Source organism: Oscarella lobularis, chromosome 1, assembly GCF_947507565.1.
Source record: "Oscarella lobularis chromosome 1, ooOscLobu1.1, whole genome shotgun sequence".
Lineage (NCBI taxonomy): Eukaryota > Metazoa > Porifera > Homoscleromorpha > Homosclerophorida > Oscarellidae > Oscarella > Oscarella lobularis.
Genome location: NC_089175.1, coordinates 3297087 through 3322162, shown reverse-complemented (window position 1 = coordinate 3322162; position 25076 = coordinate 3297087). Strand labels below are relative to the sequence as shown.

General features: G+C 45.5%; 6 protein-coding genes, 3 long non-coding RNA genes and 1 pseudogene across 14 annotated transcripts; 6 read left to right on the top strand and 4 right to left on the bottom strand.

Moving 5' to 3' along the window:
* Positions 1–11: 11 nt before the first annotated feature.
* On the bottom strand, positions 12–1293 carry LOC136196048 (uncharacterized; annotated as a pseudogene).
* A 559-nt stretch (positions 1294–1852) lies between these two features.
* Positions 1853–2392, top strand: LOC136196077 (uncharacterized). Its single transcript, XR_010672065.1, has 3 exons — positions 1853–1969; positions 2038–2140; positions 2198–2392. It is a non-coding gene; the product is annotated as an uncharacterized lncRNA (long non-coding RNA).
* A 1032-nt stretch (positions 2393–3424) lies between these two features.
* Positions 3425–7455, top strand: LOC136195993 (26S proteasome regulatory subunit 6B-like). The gene is given in 8 exon segments (XM_065985492.1): positions 3425–3675; positions 4207–4782; positions 5679–6213; positions 6216–6332; positions 6795–6871; positions 6925–7093; positions 7146–7201; positions 7249–7455. Coding segments are annotated over 7 exon segments (1116 nt in total). The 5' UTR covers positions 3425–3675; positions 4207–4734; the 3' UTR covers positions 7363–7455.
* Positions 7456–8081: 626 nt separating this feature from the next.
* LOC136196053 (fibropellin-3-like) lies at positions 8082–10259 on the bottom strand. The gene is made up of 7 exons (XM_065985570.1): positions 10132–10259; positions 9393–10071; positions 9228–9341; positions 9065–9178; positions 8888–9001; positions 8715–8828; positions 8082–8663 (listed from the first exon to the last, which is right to left on the bottom strand). The coding sequence occupies exons 3-7, from the start codon at positions 9319–9321 to the stop codon at positions 8473–8475; spliced, it is 627 nt and encodes a 208-aa protein (XP_065841642.1). The 5' UTR covers positions 9322–9341; positions 9393–10071; positions 10132–10259; the 3' UTR covers positions 8082–8472.
* Positions 9995–11784, top strand: LOC136199431 (glutathione hydrolase 1 proenzyme-like). The gene is made up of 2 exons (XM_065989623.1): positions 9995–10230; positions 10332–11784. The coding sequence occupies exons 1-2, from the start codon at positions 9995–9997 to the stop codon at positions 11680–11682; spliced, it is 1587 nt and encodes a 528-aa protein (XP_065845695.1). The 3' UTR covers positions 11683–11784.
* A 395-nt stretch (positions 11785–12179) lies between these two features.
* On the top strand, positions 12180–13363 carry LOC136196067 (uncharacterized). 2 transcript variants are annotated; one of them, XR_010672064.1, is made up of 6 exons: positions 12180–12275; positions 12345–12494; positions 12722–12795; positions 12843–13009; positions 13062–13117; positions 13166–13363. It is a non-coding gene; the product is annotated as an uncharacterized lncRNA (long non-coding RNA). The 2 variants fall into 2 exon arrangements; XR_010672063.1 differs by having other exon boundaries at positions 12202–12494.
* A 608-nt stretch (positions 13364–13971) lies between these two features.
* LOC136195942 (glutathione hydrolase 1 proenzyme-like) lies at positions 13972–16554 on the top strand. The gene is made up of 2 exons (XM_065985432.1): positions 13972–15673; positions 15743–16554. The coding sequence occupies exons 1-2, from the start codon at positions 14228–14230 to the stop codon at positions 16367–16369; spliced, it is 2073 nt and encodes a 690-aa protein (XP_065841504.1). The 5' UTR covers positions 13972–14227; the 3' UTR covers positions 16370–16554.
* Positions 16555–16852: 298 nt separating this feature from the next.
* On the top strand, positions 16853–17776 carry LOC136196085 (uncharacterized). 2 transcript variants are annotated; one of them, XR_010672079.1, is made up of 5 exons: positions 16853–16931; positions 17001–17145; positions 17366–17439; positions 17489–17657; positions 17719–17776. It is a non-coding gene; the product is annotated as an uncharacterized lncRNA (long non-coding RNA). The 2 variants fall into 2 exon arrangements; XR_010672073.1 differs by having other exon boundaries at positions 16862–17145.
* A 797-nt stretch (positions 17777–18573) lies between these two features.
* LOC136195980 (uncharacterized) lies at positions 18574–20642 on the bottom strand. Of its 2 annotated transcripts, none has more exons than XM_065985481.1 (9): positions 20450–20642; positions 20278–20392; positions 20139–20225; positions 20020–20082; positions 19894–19953; positions 19590–19643; positions 19349–19512; positions 19058–19273; positions 18574–18995 (listed from the first exon to the last, which is right to left on the bottom strand). In XM_065985481.1, the coding sequence occupies exons 1-9, from the start codon at positions 20601–20603 to the stop codon at positions 18775–18777; spliced, it is 1134 nt and encodes a 377-aa protein (XP_065841553.1). In that variant the 5' UTR covers positions 20604–20642; the 3' UTR covers positions 18574–18774. The 2 variants fall into 2 exon arrangements, with proteins under 2 accessions (XP_065841553.1, XP_065841544.1); XM_065985472.1 differs by having other exon boundaries at positions 18578–18995; positions 19349–19515.
* A 1711-nt stretch (positions 20643–22353) lies between these two features.
* LOC136199726 (uncharacterized) lies at positions 22354–24532 on the bottom strand. Of its 3 annotated transcripts, none has more exons than XM_065990020.1 (9): positions 24518–24528; positions 24330–24462; positions 24183–24269; positions 24066–24128; positions 23948–24013; positions 23609–23662; positions 23389–23552; positions 23109–23315; positions 22354–22765 (listed from the first exon to the last, which is right to left on the bottom strand). In XM_065990020.1, the coding sequence occupies exons 1-9, from the start codon at positions 24519–24521 to the stop codon at positions 22707–22709; spliced, it is 837 nt and encodes a 278-aa protein (XP_065846092.1). In that variant the 5' UTR covers positions 24522–24528; the 3' UTR covers positions 22354–22706. The 3 variants fall into 3 exon arrangements, 2 of the variants coding, with proteins under 2 accessions (XP_065846092.1, XP_065846091.1); XM_065990019.1 differs by having other exon boundaries at positions 22354–22748; XR_010673157.1 differs by having other exon boundaries at positions 22354–23315; positions 23609–23880; positions 24330–24532.
* Between the last annotated feature and the right edge of the window lie 544 nt (positions 24533–25076).

Here is a 25076-nt window from a genome sequence, read left to right as displayed (position 1 = left end):
CGCCTACGCCGTCAAAACGTAAAGTCTGATGGCATGGCTACTTCGGTTTCTTTGTCTTTTTCCTCAGGCGCATCGTCTACGACTATCGGACCCTCATCGTCGAGTCCAGACTCTGTTTTCTGCGCTATTGTCGTCGTTTGACTGCGCGCTGTCCGCTCGAGTTCGGCGACGAGTTTCTCGCGCGAGCGCGTGACGGTTGCCAGAAGACGACGCCTGTGGATGAGCCAGGAGAGCGCCGTGTCGCCAGACGAATCAGTCCAAGACGATATCTAAGAGCAAGGAAAAAAAACCCGTCGACGAATAATTTAATAAGATATTATTTTACCTCGTCAAAACTGAGCAATTTAGCCATTAATTCGCATCGAAGCCTCTCCTCTTTAACCTGTTTCAAAAGCTTGTTTCGACGCGACGTCGCGACCGCCGCTATGACGTCGTCACTCCCGCCAGCCGGCCGTCCCTCGTTCTCCTCATTCGCCGCCGCTTCGTCGACGTCCCCATCCTCATCATCATCATCACTATCGTAATCGTAATCGATCCCGTAGCCTTTTTCGCCGTTAACAAAATCGTCGCCAAGGCAACTAATACGAAGCAAATGTTGCACGGAAGTGAACGAATTCCCGGGATTGTGCGGCATGTCGGCGAAAATCGAAAAATGCTGCATGTCGATCATCCCGTGTCGCAACTCGTCGACATCGCTAAAGAAAACGAGTCCGTCCATGCGCACGTCCGTCGACGACGATCCGCGTCGAAGGCGAAGTCGACGTCGCCCGCGAACCGACGACTCTTCCTTTCGCTTCCTCTTTTCGTCTTCCTCCGCTTTGCGCTGGTCCTGGCGCGACGCGACGCCGTCGACGTCGTCGCCGAGTCGACGGACTCGAGTACGTCGCAATCGAGATCGCCGGCTTCGTCTTCGGTGAGACGTTTGAATGGGACGGCGCGATAGGCGGACGGATAGCGGACTTGGAATAGACGGAGGAGCTGGGAAGCGGTGTAGAGTTTGGGTAGGCGCGCGACGAGCATGACGTGCTGGGCGAGCGGCGAGCGACCGATGCCCGGCATTGCGAGCATGTGGAGGGGGGAGAGGTCGTTGAATGTCGGCGGGGCGATTGCGCGGGTGAAGAGACGCGCGTCGCGCTGCTGTTCGACGTAGGCGAGTATGCGAGACGCGGTTTTGTAGTTGGACGCGCCGAGCGCGGTGATATCGACTCGATATCGACTCGATATCGACTCTATGAAGGTTAAACCTTCATTCCTTATGAAGGTTAAACCTTCATTCCTTATGAAGGTGAACCTTCACTCCTTATGAAAGTGATGGAGCGACTGTGGGCTGGATCATTGCCAACCCTAGTAAGAAAAATCTTAATTGAAAATTGTAGATTCTATTATATCTTTTCAGGTTATATAATATTATCTCCGGCCTAATTATGTGTATGTGTACTCTCTACTGACCAATTACTCTTTGCTTTGATCTGATGATCGAGTACGTTGTAGCAGACATTCGTTTTGCCGCCTTTGAACCATTCGACGAATATCTTCCCGTTTCGACGATCGAAGTTGTACGAGTGGACTGTCGCGTCGTTCCACGGCTCTTTCCAGTAAAATTGCTTTGCAATGGAGCTCCAGAAGAGCGCCGGATCGCTGATGGATTGGTCGTAGAGGCGACGATAGTCTTCCATGCTCGAAACGTGCGATTCGACGCGTACCGCCTTGCTCGGTTCGAAGAGCGCGTGGTTGACGTGCGCCTTGTCGATGTGGTGCAAGCTCAAGCATGTTTCTACTTCGGCGGACTCGCTAGAGGCCTCGCTCGATGGCCGCCGCTGTTTGTCAGCCATCTTTCTCTAGCGCGCGATAGCAGCTTGTAGGTGGCGGACAAAGAGAATTTCTACGACTCCTACTCGAATTTTGGGAGCCAATTCTGGCGTCACTGAAACAGAAGCTTCTCGAGACCACGCGTCAGATGGCAAAGAAGGTGAGGCAACGGGGTGCATGAGGAGGTCCCCTAGATTTCTATTTACTTATGCGCGTCACTTTCCCTAGTAACGTCTATTTGACTAGCGAGAAGGTAGTCTTTAACTTCTGGCAGTACATTTACTAATAGCTGTTTGATCTTCAACTGAATGACTGCAAATTCAGAAGACAAGTCAGTTAGAAATTCCTCGTAGCAATCAAGCTATTGCACATGGCTTTTTTTCTGAAGATTCTGGCTTTTTTCTGAAGATTCTGACGCAGTTCTTGATTGTATTTCAATATCTTACAGGCCAGATCAAATTCAAACAGTACATCCTTGGTGGTTTAGCAAGCTTGCTTGAAGAATGACTTGGCGGGATAGTTAGTGGCAGGCTAGGAGAGGAATAGTTTTTTAGCTTTGTAGATTAATAAAAGTTCGAATGACCTGTGCCTACAGAGTGGTTTTCTCGGTATGCGAGGTGAATAGATGCAATTGGCGCACTCGAGGCGACAGAAGCGCTCTTTTACCCTACAGGAACTCGTAAACACTTTCTGCCGCCTTTGCTCTGACTATCCTGCATCGAGACATCGGCGACGAGGCCAGCGTCTTCGATGCGGGATGACACGCTCCACTCGCGTGAGCCCAGCGCGACGGACGATCCGGAGATCCTCCCGTCGTGCGAGACACTCGCACCCACATTTCTCTTTATCGTCGACGATACGTGATCGTACGACGCGAGAGATGCGCCCGTCGTGCGAGACACTCGCACCCACATTTGCCTCGATCGTCGACGATACGTGATCGTAGGACGCGAGAGATTGCGCGCGAGAATCGTAGCGATTGCACGCGGACAGCCAGAGACGCCTACACTCTTTCCACTGTCTATCGGTACCGATTCGGAGCAGCGTCAGTAGTACCACTGATCAAGACTGCTCGCGATCGTTACTGATACACGTGTCAAATCGGATATCATTAATCGGTATTTCCATTTCCAGAGAGTAGTACCCCTTACTATATGCCAAAAAAACGGGGTTTTGTCCTTAATGACTTCGACGCTACGGCGTGTAGGTCAGTCGCTCGATAATACAAATGTCATCTTCAAAATCGCCTTTTGTGCATAGCAACAGTACATCGAAAAAATTTTCCCGCCCACCGGAAACGATTAATTTAATTACACCGCCGTTTTCGTCGAATAAACGAACCTCGATAGTTCCTTTTTAAAAAATTTTGGGAACGCCCACTTTTGAGGGGCAAGTGTCTCCATACCCGTGTCGTTGCTAGGCTCGCCTACGCAATCTCGATGACGTTCTGGGGACGTCACTGACCACTAACTTAAACGCGATCACGTGTTATAGAGCGATATCGATAAGACGTCACAGATTTTCGCAACTGCCCCGCCTACTAGTTTTATCGTGACGTCGTAAGCCGCAACGGTCTCATTTGACGTCATCTCACGTGCTATACACGTTTCGCCAGGTCCCCGTCTCTACGAACGCCATGTCGAAAGGATTCTCTCTCGTCGCCGTTCACCTCAAGGAGAACGAAGGCTCGGAAGTAACTCAAGCAAAGATATTTCGCGCGCTCCGAGGAGGCAGCGTCGAGAAGGAGCAAGACGACATTCGCATTCGCCAGCTCTCCTTCGACGGATTCGACGATCAAACAGTGCGTCAAGTGGCCGTTTCGACGCACTGCGTTGACGTGCGACTCAACGACGGACGCGTGGCGAGGTACACCTAAACAGGAGGGCCCCCTTTCGAGAAACGGGAACGCAGAGGGCGTTTTCGATAGTCAGCGCTTTCTATACTACAAAACTGAAGTAAATAGCTCTTGTTCGTATCCAAATGCAATGCAAAGTTAAGTTCACTTGCAGGACAGTCTCCTACTACGTAGACTTAAAGTTTGTCTCCTAAAAAGAACTAGATAAAGTCGTAATTAGATAGAACTGGAGTCATTTCCTCTGATGATGATTTATCAGTCGTGTTTGCTCCCCTATAAAGAATCAATTTAGAGTTTCTATTAGCTAAACAAAATCGTACACTAGAACGAGAGCTTTCTCTTCTAGTGCTATAAAATCTCAATACCTGTGTGGCATCAGAAGAGACTTCATATGAATAAATAAATAAATAAATAAATAAATAAACGATATTGGGTAAACAGAGCCATAGAATACGAGTACATTCCAATACATCTTTTTTCATCTCTAAATAATAAACGATATTGTATAGAATTTCAATACTTATTCTTTCTCCTCTCCACAGATTCCTCTACAGCCGTCATCACGATCCAATCGAAACGTCGACGAGTGTCGTCGACGAGTGTCGTCGACGACAAGAACGCCGAACCAAAGGAGCGCACGCTCGAAGACATCTCCGACGAATCGTACGCTCGCCAACTCCAAGAACGCCTCAATCGCGGCGACTTCCAACTCGGCGATCTCTTCCACGGCAATCGCGTCGGCGACGGAGAGCGACTACGCCGCCTTCTCGGCGTCCGACTACAACAATTCCCCGCCTTTCAATCCGTGGCACGACGCGGCGGAGCACGAGCGAACGCCGTCGCCGTCGCTACGACGATACTATTCGCCGTCGCCGCCCGGGCGACGACGCACGCCGGGGGTGGTTCGAGACCGATGCGTTTAATGTCGATTTGGAGTCGCGTGCCGATTTGATGGACGCGAGGGAGGATGAGTTTGAGGAGGCGAGAGTTCGGGAGGAGAAGGCGGCGAAGAGAGCGGCGGCCGTTAGGAAGGAGGGGACGGGGAAGGAGAAGGAGGAAGGAGACGGTTAATGAGTGGCCGGTCGTCAGGAATTTTGGAGTGGCTTGACGTTGATTCAGTAAGCGGGTTTAGGGTTAGGGGGATAAGTCGTGGACTGGTCGACCCTTTTGTCTTGCAATACAGTGCAATAAAATTGCAAGGGACGGGTGGGACTCTTCTGAATTACACTGAAATTACAAGGGACTAGCCAACTCTTCTCTCTTGTACATGTATAGAAAGAGGGAATCCTAAGATTAGTGGTCCAGCTCCCTAATATAGGAAGAGGGCATCCTAAGATTAGGAGACCAGCTTTCTAATATAGGAAGAGGGAACCCTAAGATTAAAGGCTCAGCTCCCTGTGAATTAATGCAGAATAAATGCTGCATTTATGCAGAAAGAATGCTGCATTTATGCAGAATGAATGCTGCATTTATGCACATCTCGAGTCGAGAGCCCGTAGCATTGAAGGGGGCCCCAGTTAGAGAATGCATCGGTTTACTCGACGAAGAGTCCTCTTATTCCTCCTGTTTATTCACGGGCTCGAAACGGTGGTCTCGTGGAACAAGATTCTAGTGTAAAGAACCTCAGTTCTAGCCAGAAATCAGAGCAGCTCTTGGGTTCAGAATAGCGCTGTCTCTCGTTCTCTCAGTTCTGTAATAGAGTAAATAATTAGTGAATATCTCCTATTGCTCACTTGATTGATTAGTAGTCAGATAATACTGTCCCTTCACACGAGTCGACGAACAAAAGAATTTTAGAGGCTAAATTATATATTTATCTTGTCCCTCGCAAAAGATCTTTGAAACACGAGATAGAATAATTAGTGGGATATCTCTGTCGCTTAAAATTAGGCAAAATTAAAATATTCAATGGCTAAATTATCGATTTTTGTGAACGACCTACGAACAAACGAATTTTAAATAAATATTTTAGTGGGTAAATTATTGATTTATCTTCTTCCCCCTCTCCCCACAGGACGAACAGAAGAACTTGAAACGCGAATACGTCCGCGCTGAAGAGGAGGTGAAACGAATCCAATCCGTTCCCCTCGTCATCGGCCAATTCCTCGAAGCCGTCGATCAGAAGTACGGCATCGTCGGCTCGACGACGGGCTCGAACTACTACGTCCGAATCCTCAGCACAATCGATCGCGAACTATTAAAACCCTCATCGAGCGTCGCTCTTCACAAACATTCCAACGCTCTCGTCGACGTTCTTCCGCCGGAAGCGGACAGCAGCATCTCCATGGTAACAGCGGAGGAAAAACCCGAGGAAACGTACTCGGATATCGGCGGTTTGGACATCCAAAAGCAGGAAGTGCGCGAAGCCGTCGAATTGCCGCTCACCCACTTCGATTTATATAAGCAAATTGGTATCGATCCGCCGCGCGGCGTTCTGCTCTACGGGCCGCCCGGATGCAGGAAGACGATGCTCGCCAAGGCGGTCGCTTATCACACGACTGCCGCCTTTATTCGCGTCGTGGGGTCCGAGTTCATGCAGAAGTATTTGGGGAGGGAGCGCGGATGGTGCGCGACGTCTTTCGCTTGGCCAAGGAGAATGCGCCGGCGATTATCTTTATTGATGAGATCGATGCTATAGCGACGAAGAGATTCGACGCTCAGACGGGAGGTGAGAAGATAATGGGGGTGGTTAATTAATTAATTATTAGCATAGTCGATACTAGTCTTGAATAGAACCCCTAATGATAGGCGTTTAGAAAAAAATAGTATACTTGGTACTTCAAGAAGGGAGGTGAAATAAATAAATGAATAAATGACTATATAAATTGGTATTTGTGATGTGATCATAGAGTATTGTTGTATAGGCGGGCTGCAATGGGGTGTATTTATAAATAATCATTATATAAATTTGTGTTTCTGACGTCACCATGTACTGTATTTAATTAATAAATGGTTCTTTAGAAGGCAAGAAGTACTGTATTATTAACTTCATAATTACTGCATTATGTCCTTTGATGTCATTCAACTGCTAAAGAATTTAATTTTTGTACTTTTTTCTAATAAATCTTTAAGTCGTAGCTATGTTTTGATTTTGTACATAATTGCCTATTGATTTATTTGCTTTCTGTAGCTGATAGAGAAGTGCAGCGAATTCTTCTTGAGCTATTGAATCAGATGGACGGATTTGATCAAAATCAAAACGTCAAGGTGAAACCAATGATTCCCCGAAACGTCAATATCATTCGCTCCTTTTTTCTAAGGTTATTATGGCTACCAATAGGGCTGATACTCTCGATCCCGCTCTTCTACGTCCGGGGCGTTTGGATCGAAAAATAGAATTTCCCATGCCAGATCGACGTCAAAAACGTCTCATTTTCTCCACGGTGACGGGCAGGATGAATCTATCCGACGAAGTCGATCTGGAGGACTGTAAAAAATTAAAATTAATAATTAATTATAATATTAATTTTTCAATATTTAGACGTAGCACGTCCTGATAAAATATCTGGGGCCGATATCAATGCTATTTGCCAAGAGGTGAGTCTCATTTGACAGCCGGCTCATTTTTGATATTTTCTCTTTAGGCTGGCATGCATGCTGTGAGGGAAAACCGATATATCATCCTCGCAAAAGACTTTGAAAAGGCCTACAAGAAAGTCGTCAATAAAGATCAGCAGGAACTGGAATTCTACAAGTAGCCTGTTTCTCCCTCGAAAAAGTGAGGCGATAAGTGTTTGCGTATGTTCGTTCTACTGTGGGAGAGGTGACGTGAAGATATAGCTAATAAGAAATTTTTGTGTGGGATTATTATCCGGGAGATTGCGGGCACATGGCGGAGATGTCGTCGAGCGTTTCTCGAGGTGAAACGGACGTCGCCACCGTCGCTTTGGCTCCGAATCGTTGGCTAAAGTCACAAAGCCACTTCCTCTTCATGTTCTATTACTCGTGTTCGCTCTATCGCGCCTATTCGGCTAGAAAACGGTCCTATCTACTCGGAGAAATCTTCCAGCACCTGAGGAGGCGCTCCCTTTGCGCTTATTGGAGATCCGAGCGGCACTTTAGGTTGGACAAGGAAATCCTGGTCGGAAAATCCAAAATACCGACTTAGACCATAGTTTCGTAGACACACGTACACTGTACTCTCCTGCTCATTTCCGGCATGTAAGTCGCAATTTAGGGCTGCTTTTGTCCGCGACAGCACCTAACGTTCTCTTTCCCAACCGGGTGTGAAAGCAGAGGGCAAGCCTCATACTATTGCTCGCCTCCAAAGGCGTAAATTTATTTAGGAGTGTCCCAGGCCATGTTAGACTCCTAATTAGACGACCGAAGTCACCAAAATTTTCCTTGCTCGATGATGGCTAAGACACGTCTGTTACGAAATGAAATCTCGAAAGAAATCATTAACTACAAAGCAGGAGCTCAGTTATCATACGGCAGAGCGTCAAAAGTTTCTGGCTGATAGTGTCTAATTTATGCACTCTCTATTATGCTGTAGTGGTTTCGTCTAATATATTTCAGCAGCGTGTACACAAAGTCCGCTATGCAGTCATAAAATTATGCTGGCACACTCGTCGGTTTTGATGCAGACTGGACGAGCTGCGGAATTTCCAGCTTGTGGTACGTATCCAGCTTTGCACGTGCAATTGAACGATCCCGGCGTGTTTGTGCAATCGACGTTCACGTGACAAGCACCCTTATCGGCAATTGATTCTGGGCATTCACCGAGGCATTCGTTGCAATCAATGCACGTAGGTCGATTGACCGGTGTTTCGGAGCCATCAGGTTTGTAACCGATCGTGCAAGAACAATCAAACCCGTGATCCGTTAATATGCAAACAGCATTCGCGTGACGTGTGCGATCCGTTTGTGCACACATTTGATTCGACACACGATTCACCGTCGCTTGTGTAGCCATCCAGGCAATCGCACGTGTAACTGTCAACACCATCGATACACGTTCCTCCGTTTCCACAAGGAAAAGAAGCACACTCGTCAATATCTAGTAGAACAAAAAGAGAATAGATAATAGGACTCACTACGAAAAAATTACTTGTTTCGCAATTGTCTCCAATGTAGCCGTTCCTGCAGTTGCACGTGTATCCTTCAACTCCGTCGTCGCATGTTCCCCCGTTTTTGCAAGGAGTGGAAGCACACTCGTCTATATCTAAGAAAGAGAAACATAGATTCGAAATCTCACTAAAGTTCACGAAAAGATTTGCTTACTTGTTTCGCATTGGCTTCCGGTGTAGCCATCCATGCAGGCACACGTGTACATGTCAAGTCCATCGACACACGTTCCTTCGCTCTTGCAGGGAGAAGAGGCACACTCGTCAGCGTCTAAAGAGTTTCAAAAAGCCGCCCCTGATGACTAAACGTTTGCGCTACAAAACTAAATCTTACTCGTCTCGCACACGTTTCCAGTGTACCCAATCGTGCAAATGCAAGTGAAGGCGTTGATATTGTCAACGCAGGTTCCGCCATGCTGGCAAGGATCAGACAAACATTCGCCAATATCTAGTAAAATTAAAAACACTCGCGCACAGTCAAAAGCGTAGAATGTTACTCGTTTCGCATTGATCTCCGGTAAAGCCGTCCAGGCACTGGCACGTATACACATCCACTCCGTCAATGCAAGCTCCGCCGTTCTCGCAAGGCATAGATACACATTCGTCGATGTCTAGAAAAAGTCACAGAAAAGCAAGTATACCGCATTTGCTAATTGGACTACCGCTTTCGCAAAGAAGCCCAGTGAAACCGAAGAGACATCGGCAGAAGAATCCGTCGATTCTGTCGAAGCATGTTCCACCATTTTGGCAAGGATTTGAAAGACATTCGTCAATATCTACTGTTGTTGGTTCTGGAGTACTCGGTCTCGGAGTCGTCGGCTCAGAGTAGATTGAAGTAGATGACCAAGACGATGACGAAGTTGAAGTTTAACTAGACTGAGGCAAAGACGAAGAGACAGTCGAAGAAGAAGAAGAAAGAAAGAATGATGAAGAGAGCAGCTCAGAAGATGATGAAGATGTTGCTGCTGAAAAGTGAACGCTTACTTGGAGGGAAGGTGAGATCATGGACTGAGACTGTGACAATAAGGACGAAAATTGTCCTTTTACTAACATCGTCGTTGTCGGTAGAGGGGAATGAAGAAGAGATGTGGTGCTGGCGGTGGTAGTCAGTGAAAAGGAAGTTGTCTGTGCAGTTGCGTTGCAGGGAGTTGGGGGAACGAGCGATTTGTTGGAAACCATGCAAACAGTCGAAATCCAAATCGCATTGATTCGTTACAGAGCCACATACCATACACGATGCTTCGTCGCATCCTGATGGCGAACAATGCCGGCACGGCTGAGCGAAGCACGTGAGAACAAAGAAGACGACGACGAACAGAGCGACGATGCGTCTGTAACGACCTGTTACAATAGAGGCGTAGACCCAAGCGGCGACGGCGGCGATCGCGCGAAGGTCGTTACCTTTCTCGTCGTGAGCCGAGCCTACAGCCATTCAAAAAGGAAAAAGAGTCTTTTCAACTTGTTTGTGTTTGTAGCGCTCTCGCTGTCGGAGGGCGCTCGGTACGTCACGATCGCATTCCTCGCGCGCGCGCGCCGTCGCCCTGCCCCTGTTTGACTATAAGCAGCTGTAACCATCTATGCTGTAACCAGAGATAAAATAGGAGCCGTGTTACTTGGAAAAAGCTATTTGAACCAGCCATTAATCTTGCAGAAAACGGATTTCGCGTTAGCAAAGATTTAGAACGTGCTATAGAAATCTTAAATGCAGGCTCACCAAAAGACGGACATTTCAATTATCTTGAAAACGACGTAGAGGAGTTTTCAGGTCTCACAGAATTAGTAAAGCCAGGCGGAATTTTGCTCCAAGAGGGAACAGAAATTAAAAGAACTCAGTTGGCGAAAACGCTACGAGAAGTTGCCGAATATGGACCTGACCACTTTTACTCTACGTTAGCGCCGACATTGGTAAATGATTTGGGTTTCACAAAAGTTCTCACTTCTTCAGATTTTCAAAACTACCAAATTCAGAGGAAAGACGTCACAATAGGAGACATTCAAGGAAACACTCTTTACGGGGTACCGTTGCCAGCCAGTGGAATAATTCAACAGCTTATAAATAATATTATTAAAGGATTTGGAATGACATCATCAGACAAAAGAAGAGCTACATCGTTTCACCGCTTTATAGAGAGTTTGAAGTTTGGCTTTGCGGGAAGAAATGTTTTGGGTGATCCTGCTAAAGATAATCTGCCTGAAGAGAACCGAAGGTCCGTGTCCTACATGGAGGAATACATTGGTGAAACAAGAACAGCTAATTGGCTAAGAACAAAAATAAAAAAAAGAGCACAGACTCTGACAAAGTACTATACCGACTTTTTGGACGTTGAAGCTGATTACAGTTCAATAAACAGCTATGACTCCGCAGCAACAACACATGTTGCTGTTTTCGATCAAGATGGAAACTCTGTGTCAATGACTACATCGATTGGAATAAATTTTGGAAGTAAAATTTTGAGTAAGTCAACAGGCGTTCTTCTAAACGGTGACATGACAGCGTTTAGTTTCCAAGGATCTCAAGCAACGTATGGGCTTGCAAAAAATCCAAAAAATTTTATTGAAGAAGGCAAACGACCAATGTCGTCAATGTGTCCTTCAATACTAGTTGACCAACACGGAAACGCAAAACTTGCTATCGGCGGCGCTGGCGGGTCAAGAATTATTTCTGGTGTAGCTTTATCTCTTGTACGCCATTTGATTTTTGACACGAATATATGCAACGCTGTGAATGATCCCAGACTTCATAATCAGCTGGTACCAAATAAGGTGTACTTAGAAGAAGACTTTTCTGAAACAATTCAGGAAAGTCTTTCTTATTATGGTCATGACTGCATTCGGGGGATGCTAGGAGAAGTAACTAAGCCAACAGCAGTTCACGCTGTTGCTCGCGAATCAAGCGGCAAACTTGTTGCAGTCTGTGACAAACGGCTTTCAGGAAAACCATCAGGCTTCTAAAGTAAAACGTGACTAAAGCCAAAATGCTAGAAAAATCATGCAACTTGATAGCTCAACTTAAAATTTGACGTTTTTCTTTGTTTCCGTCGTCTTTTGTGAAGTCCATGCACTTAACTTTTACTTCTCTTCGTCATGGTACTTTATGGTTTTTTATTTTTCGATTTTTCGATTTTCTCATTTTTCAGGGTCGTGCAGTATGACTAATAAAATCTGCAGCAGCATTGGTTCTAAAATATGTGTGCTGATTTACTAGACGTTCGAGACCTGAAATGAATGATAGCTAGACTGTTGTCAGGACTAGTAGCTTGTTAGACAAGCTGGCGCTCAAAAACGCGGTATGACAAGTATTTCCTCTGTTCAGCCACATGAATCGCTTTCACCGTTTTTCTACAAGCTACTCCAGTACTCTGATGTCTACTTAAGCGATTGAACTCAAGAAATGGGGCTAAGGATCGACGTACGAGGCGTGGAAGGTACAACGAAATCCTGAAGTCTTTTCATCTAAACCCCGTATGTGGACAGAAGTAGGAAATGTTTGTCGTTGCCTACGACGAACGCAGATCGGTCTCACCGTTCCTCAACCGCCTATTCCAGTAGTTTAATGTCTACTCGTCATCCTCACGGTGTCGCCTGGACCTCAACTCCTTTTCTTTGTCACGCAGGCAGGCGTCAACTCTCCTCATCGCAATTCTCTTCAGCGACGATCGAACTAAACGCGCAAGAGATCGATCTCGAAGCTAGTCGAAAAGTCATAAGGCAAAGCTCCCCTACGCCGCCTTTCAACCAGTGCGCTCTATCGCACTTATTCTTCCGTAAGCGATCCATCTTACCCTACACAAACCACTTCCAAGTCGCGAAATGAAGCAGTTATATCATAATATAGACATTGGTTTCTAATACTTGGTACTGGGGACGCGAGATCTCGCCTTTTGAACGTAAAATAGGTCACTTGATAGACATGTATAAATTCAATAAGCAGAGGGATGTTTTTGATTTGGTACATAGTTGTTTATTGATTTATTTGCTTTCTGTTCTGTAGCTGATAGAGAAGTACAGTGAATTCTCGAGCTATTGAATTAGATGAACGAATTTTATCAAAATCAAAACGTCAAAGTAAAATCAATCATTCCCTCATAACGTCAATATCACTTTTTTTCTAGGTTACTACTAATAGGACTGATGCTCTTGATCCGGCTTTTCTACGTCTCGAACGTTTGGATCGATCGAAAAATAGAATTTTCCATGCCAGATCGACGTCAAAAACGTCTCATTTTCTCCTCGGTGACGGGCAGAATGAATCTATCCGACGAAGTCGATCTAGAAGACTGTAAAAAATTTATCAATTAGAATCCAAATAATATTGATTTTTCAATATTTAGATGTAGCACGTCCTGATAAAATATCTGGGGCCGATATCAATGCTATTTGTCAAGAGGCGAGTATCATTTGACAGTCGGCTTATTTTTTGATATATTCTCTTTAGGCTGGCATGCATGCTGTGAGGTAAAACCGATATATCATCCTCGCAAAAGACTTTGAAAAGGCCTACAAGAAAGTCGTCAATAAAGATCAGCAGGAACTGGAATTCTACAAGTAGCCTGTTTTCTCCCCTTGAAAAAGTTGACACGATAAGTGTTTACGTATGTTCGTCCTACTGTGAAAGATAATAAGAAATTTTGTTGTGGGGATTATTATCCGGGAGATTGCGGGCGCGTGGGCGACGAATTCGTCGAACGTTTCTCGAGGTGAAACGGGCGTTGCCGCCGTCGCTTTGGCTCCGAATCGTCGGATGGAGTCACAAAGTCACTTCTTCTGCCTTTTCTATTACTCGTGTGCGCTCTATCGCGCTTATTGATTAATATTCGGCTAGAAAACGGTCCTATCTACTCGGAGAAATCTTCCGGCACCTGAGGAGGCGCTCCCTTTGCACTAATTCGTAGACCCGAGCGTCACCTTAGGTTGGACAAGGAAATTCTGATCGCAAAGTACCGACTTAGACCATACAAGTAGTTTCTTAGACACACGTACTCTACTTCTCATTTCCGGCATATAAGTCGCAACTTAGGGCTGCTTCTTACCTGCGACAGCACGAAGCGTTCTTTTCCAACCGAGTGCGAAAGCGGAGGGCAAGCCTTATACCTCCAGGGCGTAACTTTATTCAGGAGTGTCCCCTATAATTTACCCGTACACAGACTTTTTGATGGTAACTAATATTAGAGGCTCGAACTAAACGCTGGCGATTTCGTCGTTGACATTACGATCTAACTTTACTTGAGATGATCTGTTTTCATGCCCGACGATTGACAACCGTTTGTCCCAGTCTCTCTCATAATTGATTCAACTTTCAAGATACTTAAAATGCCATTCGCAGCGATTTCACTGATACTTAATCGGCAGCAGCCAATCAAGCCTTGGCGCTTGGCGATGATTGGTTACAGTGTCTCTGGGTTAGAGATTATACCAATCAGTAAAAATGTTTTACTCGTTTTTAGCTCACGTGCGTTCATTTGCATATAGCGCACTTTCTTAGTTACAGTGTTTTGCTATGAGATGTACGAAATATTCTGTTTTTTGGAACATTTTCCTTGCTCTTTCGTGGATCGGAATTGTCGTCATCGACGCGCGAATTTTGCCAAAGTTGAATGACTACGATGGGCCTGTTCGTTACGCCGTTATCCTAAGTTTGTGGGCAGCCTTCCTACTGTTTGCGTTTTGGATAGTTTCTGCTAAGAGTGGTTTTAGCAAATGTGCATGCTTATGCGGCGGATGCGGCGGAAGCGGTGGAAGCGGCGAAAGCGGCGGCTCAGATAAATTCAAGTGTGATTGTGGCTGGTGGTTGCAAGGAAAAGTGTTCATCATCGCTATATTTGGTTTTACCTTTGTTGCGGTTTTATTGGTACCAGCTGTTGTTTCAAAAAAAGACCTTTTGGAGGAAGACTCTCCTCAATATGATCCACCTCAATATGACTCACCCGGTCCTGAATGTGCTACTTACTCTAAAGCTGCCGTTGCTTCTTCTTCAAAAACCTGTTCTGATATCGGAAGCAGTGTTATGGAAAATGACGATGGAAACGCTATTGATGCTGCAATCGCTACAGAATTGTGTTTAGGAGTAGTCGAGTTTCAATCGTCGGGAATTGGGGGAGGAGGGTACTTAGTTGTGTACAACAAATCTTCAAAATCTTCTACTGCTGTTGACTTTCGATGTCAGGCGTCGTCACACGCCACTGAATCAATGCTTAACGATATAAAAATGTCTGCATATCCAGGGAAGTTTGTTGCCGTGCCAGGGGAACTGAGAGCATTAGAGTACATGTGGAAAAATTTCGGATCTGGTCATGTTACTTGGAAAAAGCTATTTGAACCAGCCATTAGTCTCGCAGAAAACGGATTTCGCGTTAGCAAAGACTTAGAATCTGCCATACAAATTTTATCTGTGGGTGACCCGAAGGACGGAGATTTTAGTTATCTTGACAACGACGTAGAAGAATTTTCACCTCTCATAGAATTAGTAAAGCCAGGCGGAATTTTGCTCCAAGAGGGAACAGAAATTATAAGACCTCAGTTGGCGAAAACGCTACGAGGAGTTGCCGAGCATGGGTCTAACCACTTCTACTCTGCTTTAGCGACGACGTTGGTAGATGATTTGGGTTCCAACAAAGTTCTCACTACTTCGGATTTTTACGACTACGAAATTCAGAGAAAAGATGTCACAATAGGAGACATTCAAGGAAACACTCTCTACGGGGTACCGCTGCCAGCCAGTGGAATAATTCAACAGCTTATAAATAATATTTTGGAAGGATTTGGAATGACGTCATCAGACAAAGCAAAATCTACATCATTTCACCGCTTTATAGAAAGTTTGAAGTTTGGCTATGCAGGAAGAAATGTTCTCGGCGATCCTGCTAAAGATAATCTACCTAAAGAGGACCATAGTTCCGTGTCCTACATGGCGGAATACATCGGTCAAAAAAGAACAGCCAATTTGGTAAGAACAAAAATAAAAAGCCGAGTACGGACTATGAGAAAGTACTATACCGACTTCTTGACCGTCCAGGCTGATTACAGTTCAGCAGACAGCTATGATTCTGCAGCAACAACACATATTGCTGTTTTTGATCAAGATGGCAACTCTGTATCAATGACTACATCAATTGGAATAAATTTTGGAAGTAAAATTTTGAGTAAGTCAACAGGCGTCCTTCTAAACGGTGACATGACAGCGTTTAGTTTTGGAGAATCTGGAAAAACGTATGGACTTCCACAAAGTCCAAAAAATTTTATTGAAGGAGGCAAGCGACCAATGTCGTCAATGTGTCCTTCAATACTAGTTGACCAAGACGGAAACGCAAAACTCGCTATAGGCGGCGCTGGTGGGTCAAGAATTATTTCTGGTGTAGCTTTATCTCTTGTACGCCATTTGATTTTTGACACGAACATATGCGACGCTGTGAATGACCCCAGGCTTCACAATCAGCTGGTACCAAATAAAGTGTACTTAGAAGAAGGCTTTTCCAAAGCCATCGAGGAAAGCCTTTCCGTTGAACATGGTCACGACTGCATTCGGGGAATGTTAGGAGAAGCAACTAAGCCAACAGCAGTTCATGCTGTTGCCCGCGAATCAAGTGGCAAACTTGTGGCAGTCTGTGACAAACGGCTTTCAGGAAAACCATCAGGCTTCTGAAGTAAAACGTGACTAAAACAAAATGCTAGCAAAATCATGAAACTTGATTGTCCAACTTTGTCTCTAATTGTTTCGGTCGTTTTTTGTGATGTCCATGCACTTAACTTTTACTTCTCTTCGTCGTGATACGTTCTAGTTCTTTATCTTTTATTGAGACTTTCTAATGTCTTTCAGTATGACTAATAATCTGGTTCTAAAATTTTTGTGCTGATTTACGACGTTCGAGTACTGAAATGAATGCAAGAAATAACGGTACGTGTATAGCTAGAGTGTAGCTATACAAGCTGGTGCTCAAAAACGCGGTATGACAAGTATATTTCCTCCGTTCAGCCATATGAATCGCTTTCATCGTTTTTCTACGAGCTATTCCAGTAATCTAATGTCTAATTAAGCGATAGAAATCAAAAAATTGGGCTAGGGATCGACGTACGAGGCGTGGAAGGTACAACGAAGACCTGAACTTTTTTCATCTAATCCCCGTATGTCGACAGAAGTAGGAAATGTTTGTCGTTGCCTACGACGAACGCAGATCGGTCTCACCGTTCCTCCACCGCCTATTCCAGTAGTCGAATGTCTACTCGTCATCCTCACGGTGTCTCCTGGACCTCAACTCCTTTTCTTTGTCACGCAGGCGGGCGTCAACTCTCCTCATCGCAATTCTCTTCAGCGACGATCGAACGCGCAAGAGATCGATCTCGAAGCTAGTCGAAAAGTCATAAGGCAAAACTCCGCTAGGCCACCTTTCAACCGGTGCGCTCTATCGCACTTATTCTTCCGTAAGCGATCCATCTTACCCTACACAAACCGCTTCGAAGTCGCGAAATGAAGCAGTTATATCATAATATAGACATTGGTTTCCAATACTTGGTACTGGGGACGCGAGACCTCGCCTTTTGAACGTAAAATAGGTCACTTGATAGACATGTATAAATTCAATAAGCAGAGGGATGTTTTTGATTTGGTTGTTTATTGATTTATTTGCTTTCTGTTCTGTAGCTGATAGAGAAGTACAGCGAATTCTCGAGCTATTGAATTAGATGGACGAATTTGATCAAAATCAAAACGTCAAGGTAAAATCAATATCATTCCCTCATAACGTCAATATCACTTTTTTTCTAGGTTATTATGGCTACTAATAAGACTGATGCTCTTGATCCGGCTTTTCTACGTCTCGAACATTTGGATCGAAAAATAGAATTTCCCATGCCAGATCGACGTCAAAAACGTCTTATTTTCTCCACGGTGACGGGCAAGATGAATCTATCCGACGAAGTCGATCTAGAAGACTGTAAAAAATTTAAATTATTAATTAACTAAAATCCAAATAAAAATATATTTTCAATATTTAGACGTACACGTCCTGATAAAATATCTGGGGGCCGATATCAACGCAATTTGCCAAGAGGCGAGTCTCATTTGACGGCCGGCTTATTTTTTGATATTTTCTCTTTAGGCTGGCATGCATGCTGTGAGGGAAAACCGATATATCATCCTCGCAAAAGACTTTGAAAAGGCCTACAAGAAAGTCGTCAATAAAGATCAGCAGGAACTGGAATTCTACAAGTAGCCTGTGTGAAAAAGTGAGACGGTAAGTGTTTACGTATGTTCGTTCTACTGTGGGAGAGGTGACGTAAAGATATAGCTACTGTAATAAGAAATTTTTTGTGGGGGATGTTTATCCGGGAGATTGCGGACACATGGCAGAGAAGTCGTCGAGCGTTTATCGAGGTGAAACGGACGTCGCCGCCGTCGCTTTGGCTCCGAATCGTCAGCTAAAGTCACAAAGCCACTTATTCTGCATTTTTTATTACTCGTCTTCGCTCTATCGCGCTTATTCGGCTAGAAAACGGTCCTATCTACTCGGGAAGATCTTCCGACACCTGAGGAGACGCTTCCTTTGCGCTAGTTGGTAGACCTGAGCGGCTCTTTACATTGGACAAGGAGATCCTGATCGAAAAATCCAAATACCGACTTAGACCATAGTTTCTTAGCTGAACACCCGTACATACGTACTCTCCTGCTCATTTCCCCATTTAGGGCTGCTTCTCGCCCGCGACAGCACCTAACCGGGTGCGAAAACAGAGGGCCAGGGCGTAAACTTTATTATTCAGGAGTGTGCATGGAAGGCCATATATAAAATGACTCCTAATTAGACCAATGAGAGAAGCAATTGCTATCGCGTGCACCACTACTGCCCTAATTGCGTGGTTTTAGAATTAGAGGTGCCTCTCTTTTTCACTAAAGTTGCAAAGCGCCATTGTCCAATTCTAGCAATTAACCTAAGTTAATTAATAACGAGCAACTGAGCTACCAGATGTTTTAATTGCGCGGGTCATCGATTTAGAGATGTTTAATCGTACGACAAATGACACCGCAACATTTATTTTGCCAACCACACTATATAGCTAGAATGTGTTCGCAATTTTGTATGTACCCTTGCTGGGTTCTATAACGAACGGCACGAAGAGAGATGGCGAACCGGCCGTATCAGCGTTCTCGACATCAATGCGCAAAATGACCTCACTGTCATAGAGAAGCTCGACACGAAACGATTCATCTGAAAAAACTCCCGAATTGGTCGAAAGCTGGACTGTGAATTCGCCCAAGTTTTGCTCTGCTTCGCTGACTTGGAAAGTAAATTTAATAATCAGCAAAGATTGCATATAGAGGTCCAAAGGATATGATTACTTGTTATGCGATGGCTTGATCCGTCTACAACTTTCATGAGCCCACCGTCTGTGAGGTTGCATGCTGTCGGAAGGTTGTTGCACACCAGAAAATTGTCGCACACCTCGCAGCCACCGGCGGGTGCTGAAACCCTAGGAATGATGGTCGAAGGCTGTACGACAGAGATTTCCCATTCGGTTCCTCCACACAGAGGATGGCCAGGCGTTCCCTTAGGGCCTATATGCGTATCACAAGAATATTAGGCGATAGCTGCTACCCTACCATACTGTATAGTAAGTATTTCTAACTAACTTTCGGCGGATATTTGAAGACGGAACCCAATAACGTCCTGAGCTGCATCGCAATGGACTTCTTCGATTTGTACAGCATTTGAGTTTTCATTTAGAAAAAGGGCCGTAACAACCGTCAGACACGACTCTTCATCGTTGGTTTGATTCGTCGTAAAGTTCGCACAACTACTATATAGCCAAACAGTCCCGTAAGTACTGACATGCTCGCGATTACAGTCAGTTATCCACTAATGAGGTCTTACCTTTGCTCGTCGCTTTTGGCAAGTATCGTGCGCAAAGCCGGAGGATTCTGAAACCTTTGAAGTATACGGTATCAGTCTTAATCAAATTCTAAAAATGCCTATTGTTTCATGCAAAAAGGCGCACATAGCTTCGCGCGGCGTGCCTGCAACTGGAACCTCGACCTTCTACGTGTAGCCTCTAAGTTGTGCGGGATTTGTGCATGAACGAGCCTTAATTGGCTTGCTAGAGTTTAGTTGCGCTTCGAAATTTTCGCCGCAATGGTTTGTTGTGATATTCATTTGCATGCACGTCCGCCTGACTTACAGGAATTGGGCCGAGGAAGGGCGGCTTTCTGTGACATTGCAGCGGTTCGGAACGAGATTTCTAAGAAAACGAAAGCCCGCGCGTTCCTGTTGCCGTGGCATTATATATAAACAGATGGAGCCTTACGTTTCTGTTAGAGATTGGACTAGAGCCAAAGTCTCGCTGCTCAAGGGGCACGAAAGGTCATTGCTAGAATCAAACTAAACGTGAGAAAAGCGCGCGATAATCGCGGCTTATAGGCGTACAGATAGGACTGGGAGAACAAGCTTTCTCCCGTTTCTTTCCACGCGTTTCTGTTGACACAGTAGCCCTCTTGATCCGCGTCGATTTCCCTTCAAAAAGCGGCTAAATTACGCGCTCGTTTTCTTTCGCGTGTCTTACTACCAAGTATCTAAGCCTTGGGTCGTGCCGTTTGGCCGAAAGACGCAGTAAACGACGACGTCATTGCAGCCGGACGGAAACGTCGTCGTTCCATTGGTCGTGGTGATCACTATCGCATCTGCGTTGCAATAGACTCCTTCAAAAGCGACGGAGAAAAAGAAGAAAAGCACTGTACTATATTTGAGCTCGCGTTTAGGAAGAGGGCCGTCAATGTTGTCAGACACAACTCTTCGCTTCTCGCGTCGGGATGTCTTCACAACTAAAAGCCAAACAGCTATAGTCTCGTATAATTTCCGTACGGTACATGCAGCTAGCGCGTGATCAATCATGCAGGCGCGATTAGCCGTGAAATTAACTGTGCAGCGATCTGAGCGTCGGTCTTACCTTTGCTCGTCGCTTTCGGCAGATATTGTACGAAAAGCCGTAGGATGCTGAAACCTGCGAAGTATAATAATATTATACTGGGTGGGTGGGTGTAGCCCCGAACTCGAATATGCAAGCAATTGGAGCAGCAACCTTCTACGTGCATGGAACCTATAAGATGTGTGCGAGCTAGTCTTGGCTTACGAGCCTTCATAGTTGCGCTGCTAAATGTTTATCGCGATGGTTTGGGGCTGTTTGTGGATCAGTATTAATTCACGCGTATACGCGCACGGCTGACTCACAGGATTCGGGCCGAGGAAGGGCGGCTTTCTGCGACGGTGACATCGCAGCCGCTATGGACGACATTTCTAAGCAGAACATCGCGCGTTTTCGTTGCTACGGCATCACTTTAGTTTACGTTTCTGTTAGAGATTGGATTAGAGCCAAAGTCTCGATGCTCAAATTAAGGGCACGAAAGGGCATTCCTAGAATCAGCTCAACTAATGTGAGAAAATCACGATAAATTGGCTTACAGATAAGATTGATGATACAAGCTTCCTCCTCTTTCTTTCCACGCGTCTCTGTTGACACAGTAGCCCACTTGATCCGCGTCGATTTCCCTTTCAAAGAGCGGCTGAGGCGCAGTCGTTTGCCTCTTCATGCGTGCCATACCAAGTATCCAAGCCTTGGGCCGTGCTGGTCGGACCACGGATTCTAGAATCCGTGGTCGGACCATAGATATAAGACACCGTTTCTCCCAAGAATTTTGGGCTATGAGTTCTACTTCTCTATTGCTAATGGTCATTGTTTCGAGTGCCAGCCAGGGTCGGCGTCAGATGAGTGCGCAGGTGGCAACAGTATTTCCGCTCAACTTCTAGTTGTGCCGTCATCGGGGCCCACTGTGTGTCTTCCACTTGATGACTACATTCAAAGTCAAAAAGGCGCAGCCAGCAACAGAGAATCGGTGAGTTATCATCGTCGCTTGATGCGACTGCATGAAAGACGGTACTGTCGATTAATTCAGACGGGCGCTTCCCCTTCAACATCTGCCGCGTCATCAGCCCAGGTGAGATTTACTGAATATATAACGGCGTTCTCCACACGACGTCGGAATAGAGCGTTTTGCGCTACCACTCTATCGCTACATGTCTCCTCTTTGGCTTCAAACTCACGCGAATTTTACAGAGGCACCATCTTCGGTGTCCGCACAAACTATCGAATTTGGTAGTGGATCAACGTATCTAGGTGTATTGTTTAAAGTAAGTAGCTATTTACCACAACTACGCTACTGTGTCAAAGGTCAATTTGATACCAGCTGGAATTCTAGATGACGATAACTCCTACTCTATTCAGATTGGCCTCTTTTTAACATACCCGAGTGGCGACATTGATGCGCACCTTCAAATCTGCGACGGCATTTACTGCGTTGGTTTTGCCTATACTGGCCTGCTGGCGCGAGGCTGTAACGATTCTGTTAGCAAATGTGGAGCCGAATATAAGGGCAGCGCAGTCTCTCCACCACAATCTACTAATAACTAGAACATTCGCCTTGAAATTAGTCCGAATTCTACGTCAGGAATTACGTACGTTAGCACAATTTCACAGACATATGAGTACGGTCGAAAATTGAAGCCGAGTCTAGGTCTTTACTTCAAAGTGTGCGGAGAGGGCACGGCTGAAACATTTCAATTTCATCTGTTTGAGCTGGCTTTTGCATTTGAATGAAAAAACAATTTAATTCAATGTAGCATGCAGGGGTCACCAATGCATCGACATTTACTCGTAAACATCTAAAGCAACGACTATACCTATGTAACACCGCACCGTTTATTTTGCTCATGCACATGCACATGCACACACTGATTAGGCAGGCGTCAAGATAAAACTGTTCACAATTTTGTATATACCCTTGCTGGGCACTACAACAAACGGAACGTACACAGCGTTAGTGCCATTAGTCGCGCTTATAACTGCGTTCTGGACGTCGATGCTCAAAATGACCTCGCCGTCATAGAGAAGCTCAGCTGTAAACGATTCGCCATTAAAAGAATCTGACGAGGTGGGCGAAATCATAACTTCGAATTCACCCAATTCTTGCTCTGCATCGGTAACTTCGGGAAAAAATTTACTACATGTGTGATCAGCAAAAATTGCCCATACCCGTAAACTACGTATATTATAAGCCTACCCCAAGCCAAAGTTATTGGAACCTTGTTCTTTGGTTGTTGTATAAATAAGCCCACTTAGATTACCTTAGTTGGTAAAAGAATATATAGCTACCGTGCACTGTATTGCATAGAGCGAGAATCAGGAATTAACCACGGGTGGACTTATAATACCAGATACACATATATTCAATTTGTAAAACTACTTATCCAAAAGCCCACCCCTGCTTTGTGTAGTAACTAGTCCTCGGGCTTATAATATATACGTAGTTTACGGGTATAGAGGACAAACGCGGGTATGATTACTTGTTATGCGAGCTGTCGATCCATCTACAACTTTCAAGACACCGCCGCCTGCGAGGTTGCATCTTCGCTGACTATTGTAGAACGCCTCGCAGTCTTTGGCGGGTGTTGAAACCGTAGGGCTGAGGTCGTCAAAGCGCTGCGCTCTTGCGATAAAGATTTCCCACTCTGTTCCTCCGCAAAGAGGATGCCCAAGCGTTCCTTTAGGACCTACGCGTACCACAAGAATTGCAAGCAATAGTTAGACTGCAGCGCGGTCACCCCACATATAAGTATTGCTAACTTTCGTCGTGTCGTCGAAGACGGAACCCAATGACGTTCTGAGCTGCATCGCAATCGATTTCTTCGATTTTTACTACATTTGAGCTCGCGTTCAGAAAGAAGGCTGATAACGACGTCAGACACGACTCTTCGCTATTGAATCGATTCGCCGTGATGTCCTCACAGCTAAAAGCCGAATTAGCATTTCCTATATATGCACTAGTGTGGCGAATCGGTTTTACCTTTGCTCGTCGCTTTCGGAAGATATTGTACGAAAAGCCGTGGGACGCTGAAACCTGCCAAGTATATACAGCACATGCATTATACAGTATATTATTACGTGGGCGGGTGACCCTTAGAACTCCAATTTGCTGATGTCATGCAATAAGCGCATGCCCATGCATCGCTTTGGCTTCGACGCCCATGCAATTGGAACCGCAACCTTCTACGTGCATAGCCTACGTTGTGCGAGATTCGTGAACGAGCCTTGGCTTGCTAGCGTTTAGTGACTCTGCTAAATGTTTATCGCAATGGTTTGCATGGGGCTGTTTGTGATCAGCGTTCGTGCACGCCTGACTTACAGGATTCGGGCCGAGGAAGGGCGGCTTTCTGCGACGGTGACATTGCAGCCGCTACGGACGACATTTCTAAGCAGAACATTGAGCATTTTCGTTGCTACGGCGTATCAGTTTAGTGTACGTTTCTGTCACGGATTGGATTAGAGCCAAAGCTTCGATGCTCAAAGGGCACGAAAGGGCATTTCTAGACTCAACTCAAAGTGAGGAAAGCACGATAAATTAATTGGCTTAGGCGTACACAGAAGACTGGGAGTACAAGCTTCCTCTCCTTTCTTTCCACGCGTTTCTGTTGACACAGAATCCCTCTTGATCCGCGTCGATTTCCCTTCGAAGAGCGGCTGATTTACGCGCACGAAGTCGTTACTTCTGCGTGCGTGCCATATACCAAGTATCCAAGCCTTGGGCCGTGCTGTTTGGACGAAAGACGCAGTAAACGACGGAATCATTGCAACCAGGCGGAACCGTCGGCGTTCCATTGGTCGTAGTGATCACTGTTGCATCTGCGTTGCAATTGACTTCTTCGAGAGCGAAGGAGAAGCTAGAAGAAAGCAACGGTGGCGAATGGTATGCTACCCATGGCTGTCGTGCGCGGTACGCAATGAGAGAATTAGGGAACCTATATATAGCTGCGACTATGCATATAGGAGTGGCACAAAGTAAACTTGAAATGCCAATCGTTTCGAGTCATCGAGCTACTAATGCATTACAAATCGCCATACAGTGACGCCGCCATCACTTCAACGCATTCTAGTACCTGAAACTTTCGCCTTGAAATTCATCCTAATTTCACGTCTGTTCAAATTGTGCAGAGATAGGTTTTATCTGTTTGAGTTGGCTGTGTATTTGAACGAATAATCACCTCAATGCGATGTCGTGTTCTTAGCCTTTGTTCGTCTTGGTAACTACTGTAGCAGCTATTTCGTGTATTGGTAAAGCAACAACGTTGATGATTTCGGTTTAGTGACTGTGAATTCATAAATGTTGCTCAAGCCTTTGAGAACCACGCGGGAAAGGAGGTCTTTGTTAATCCGGGAAATCACAGACGAACAACGGAGAAGTGGCTGGACGTTCCTCAAGCCGAAGCAGGCGATGGAGCGCACAGAAGTGAACGGAAGTGACGCTGGGACTTCAC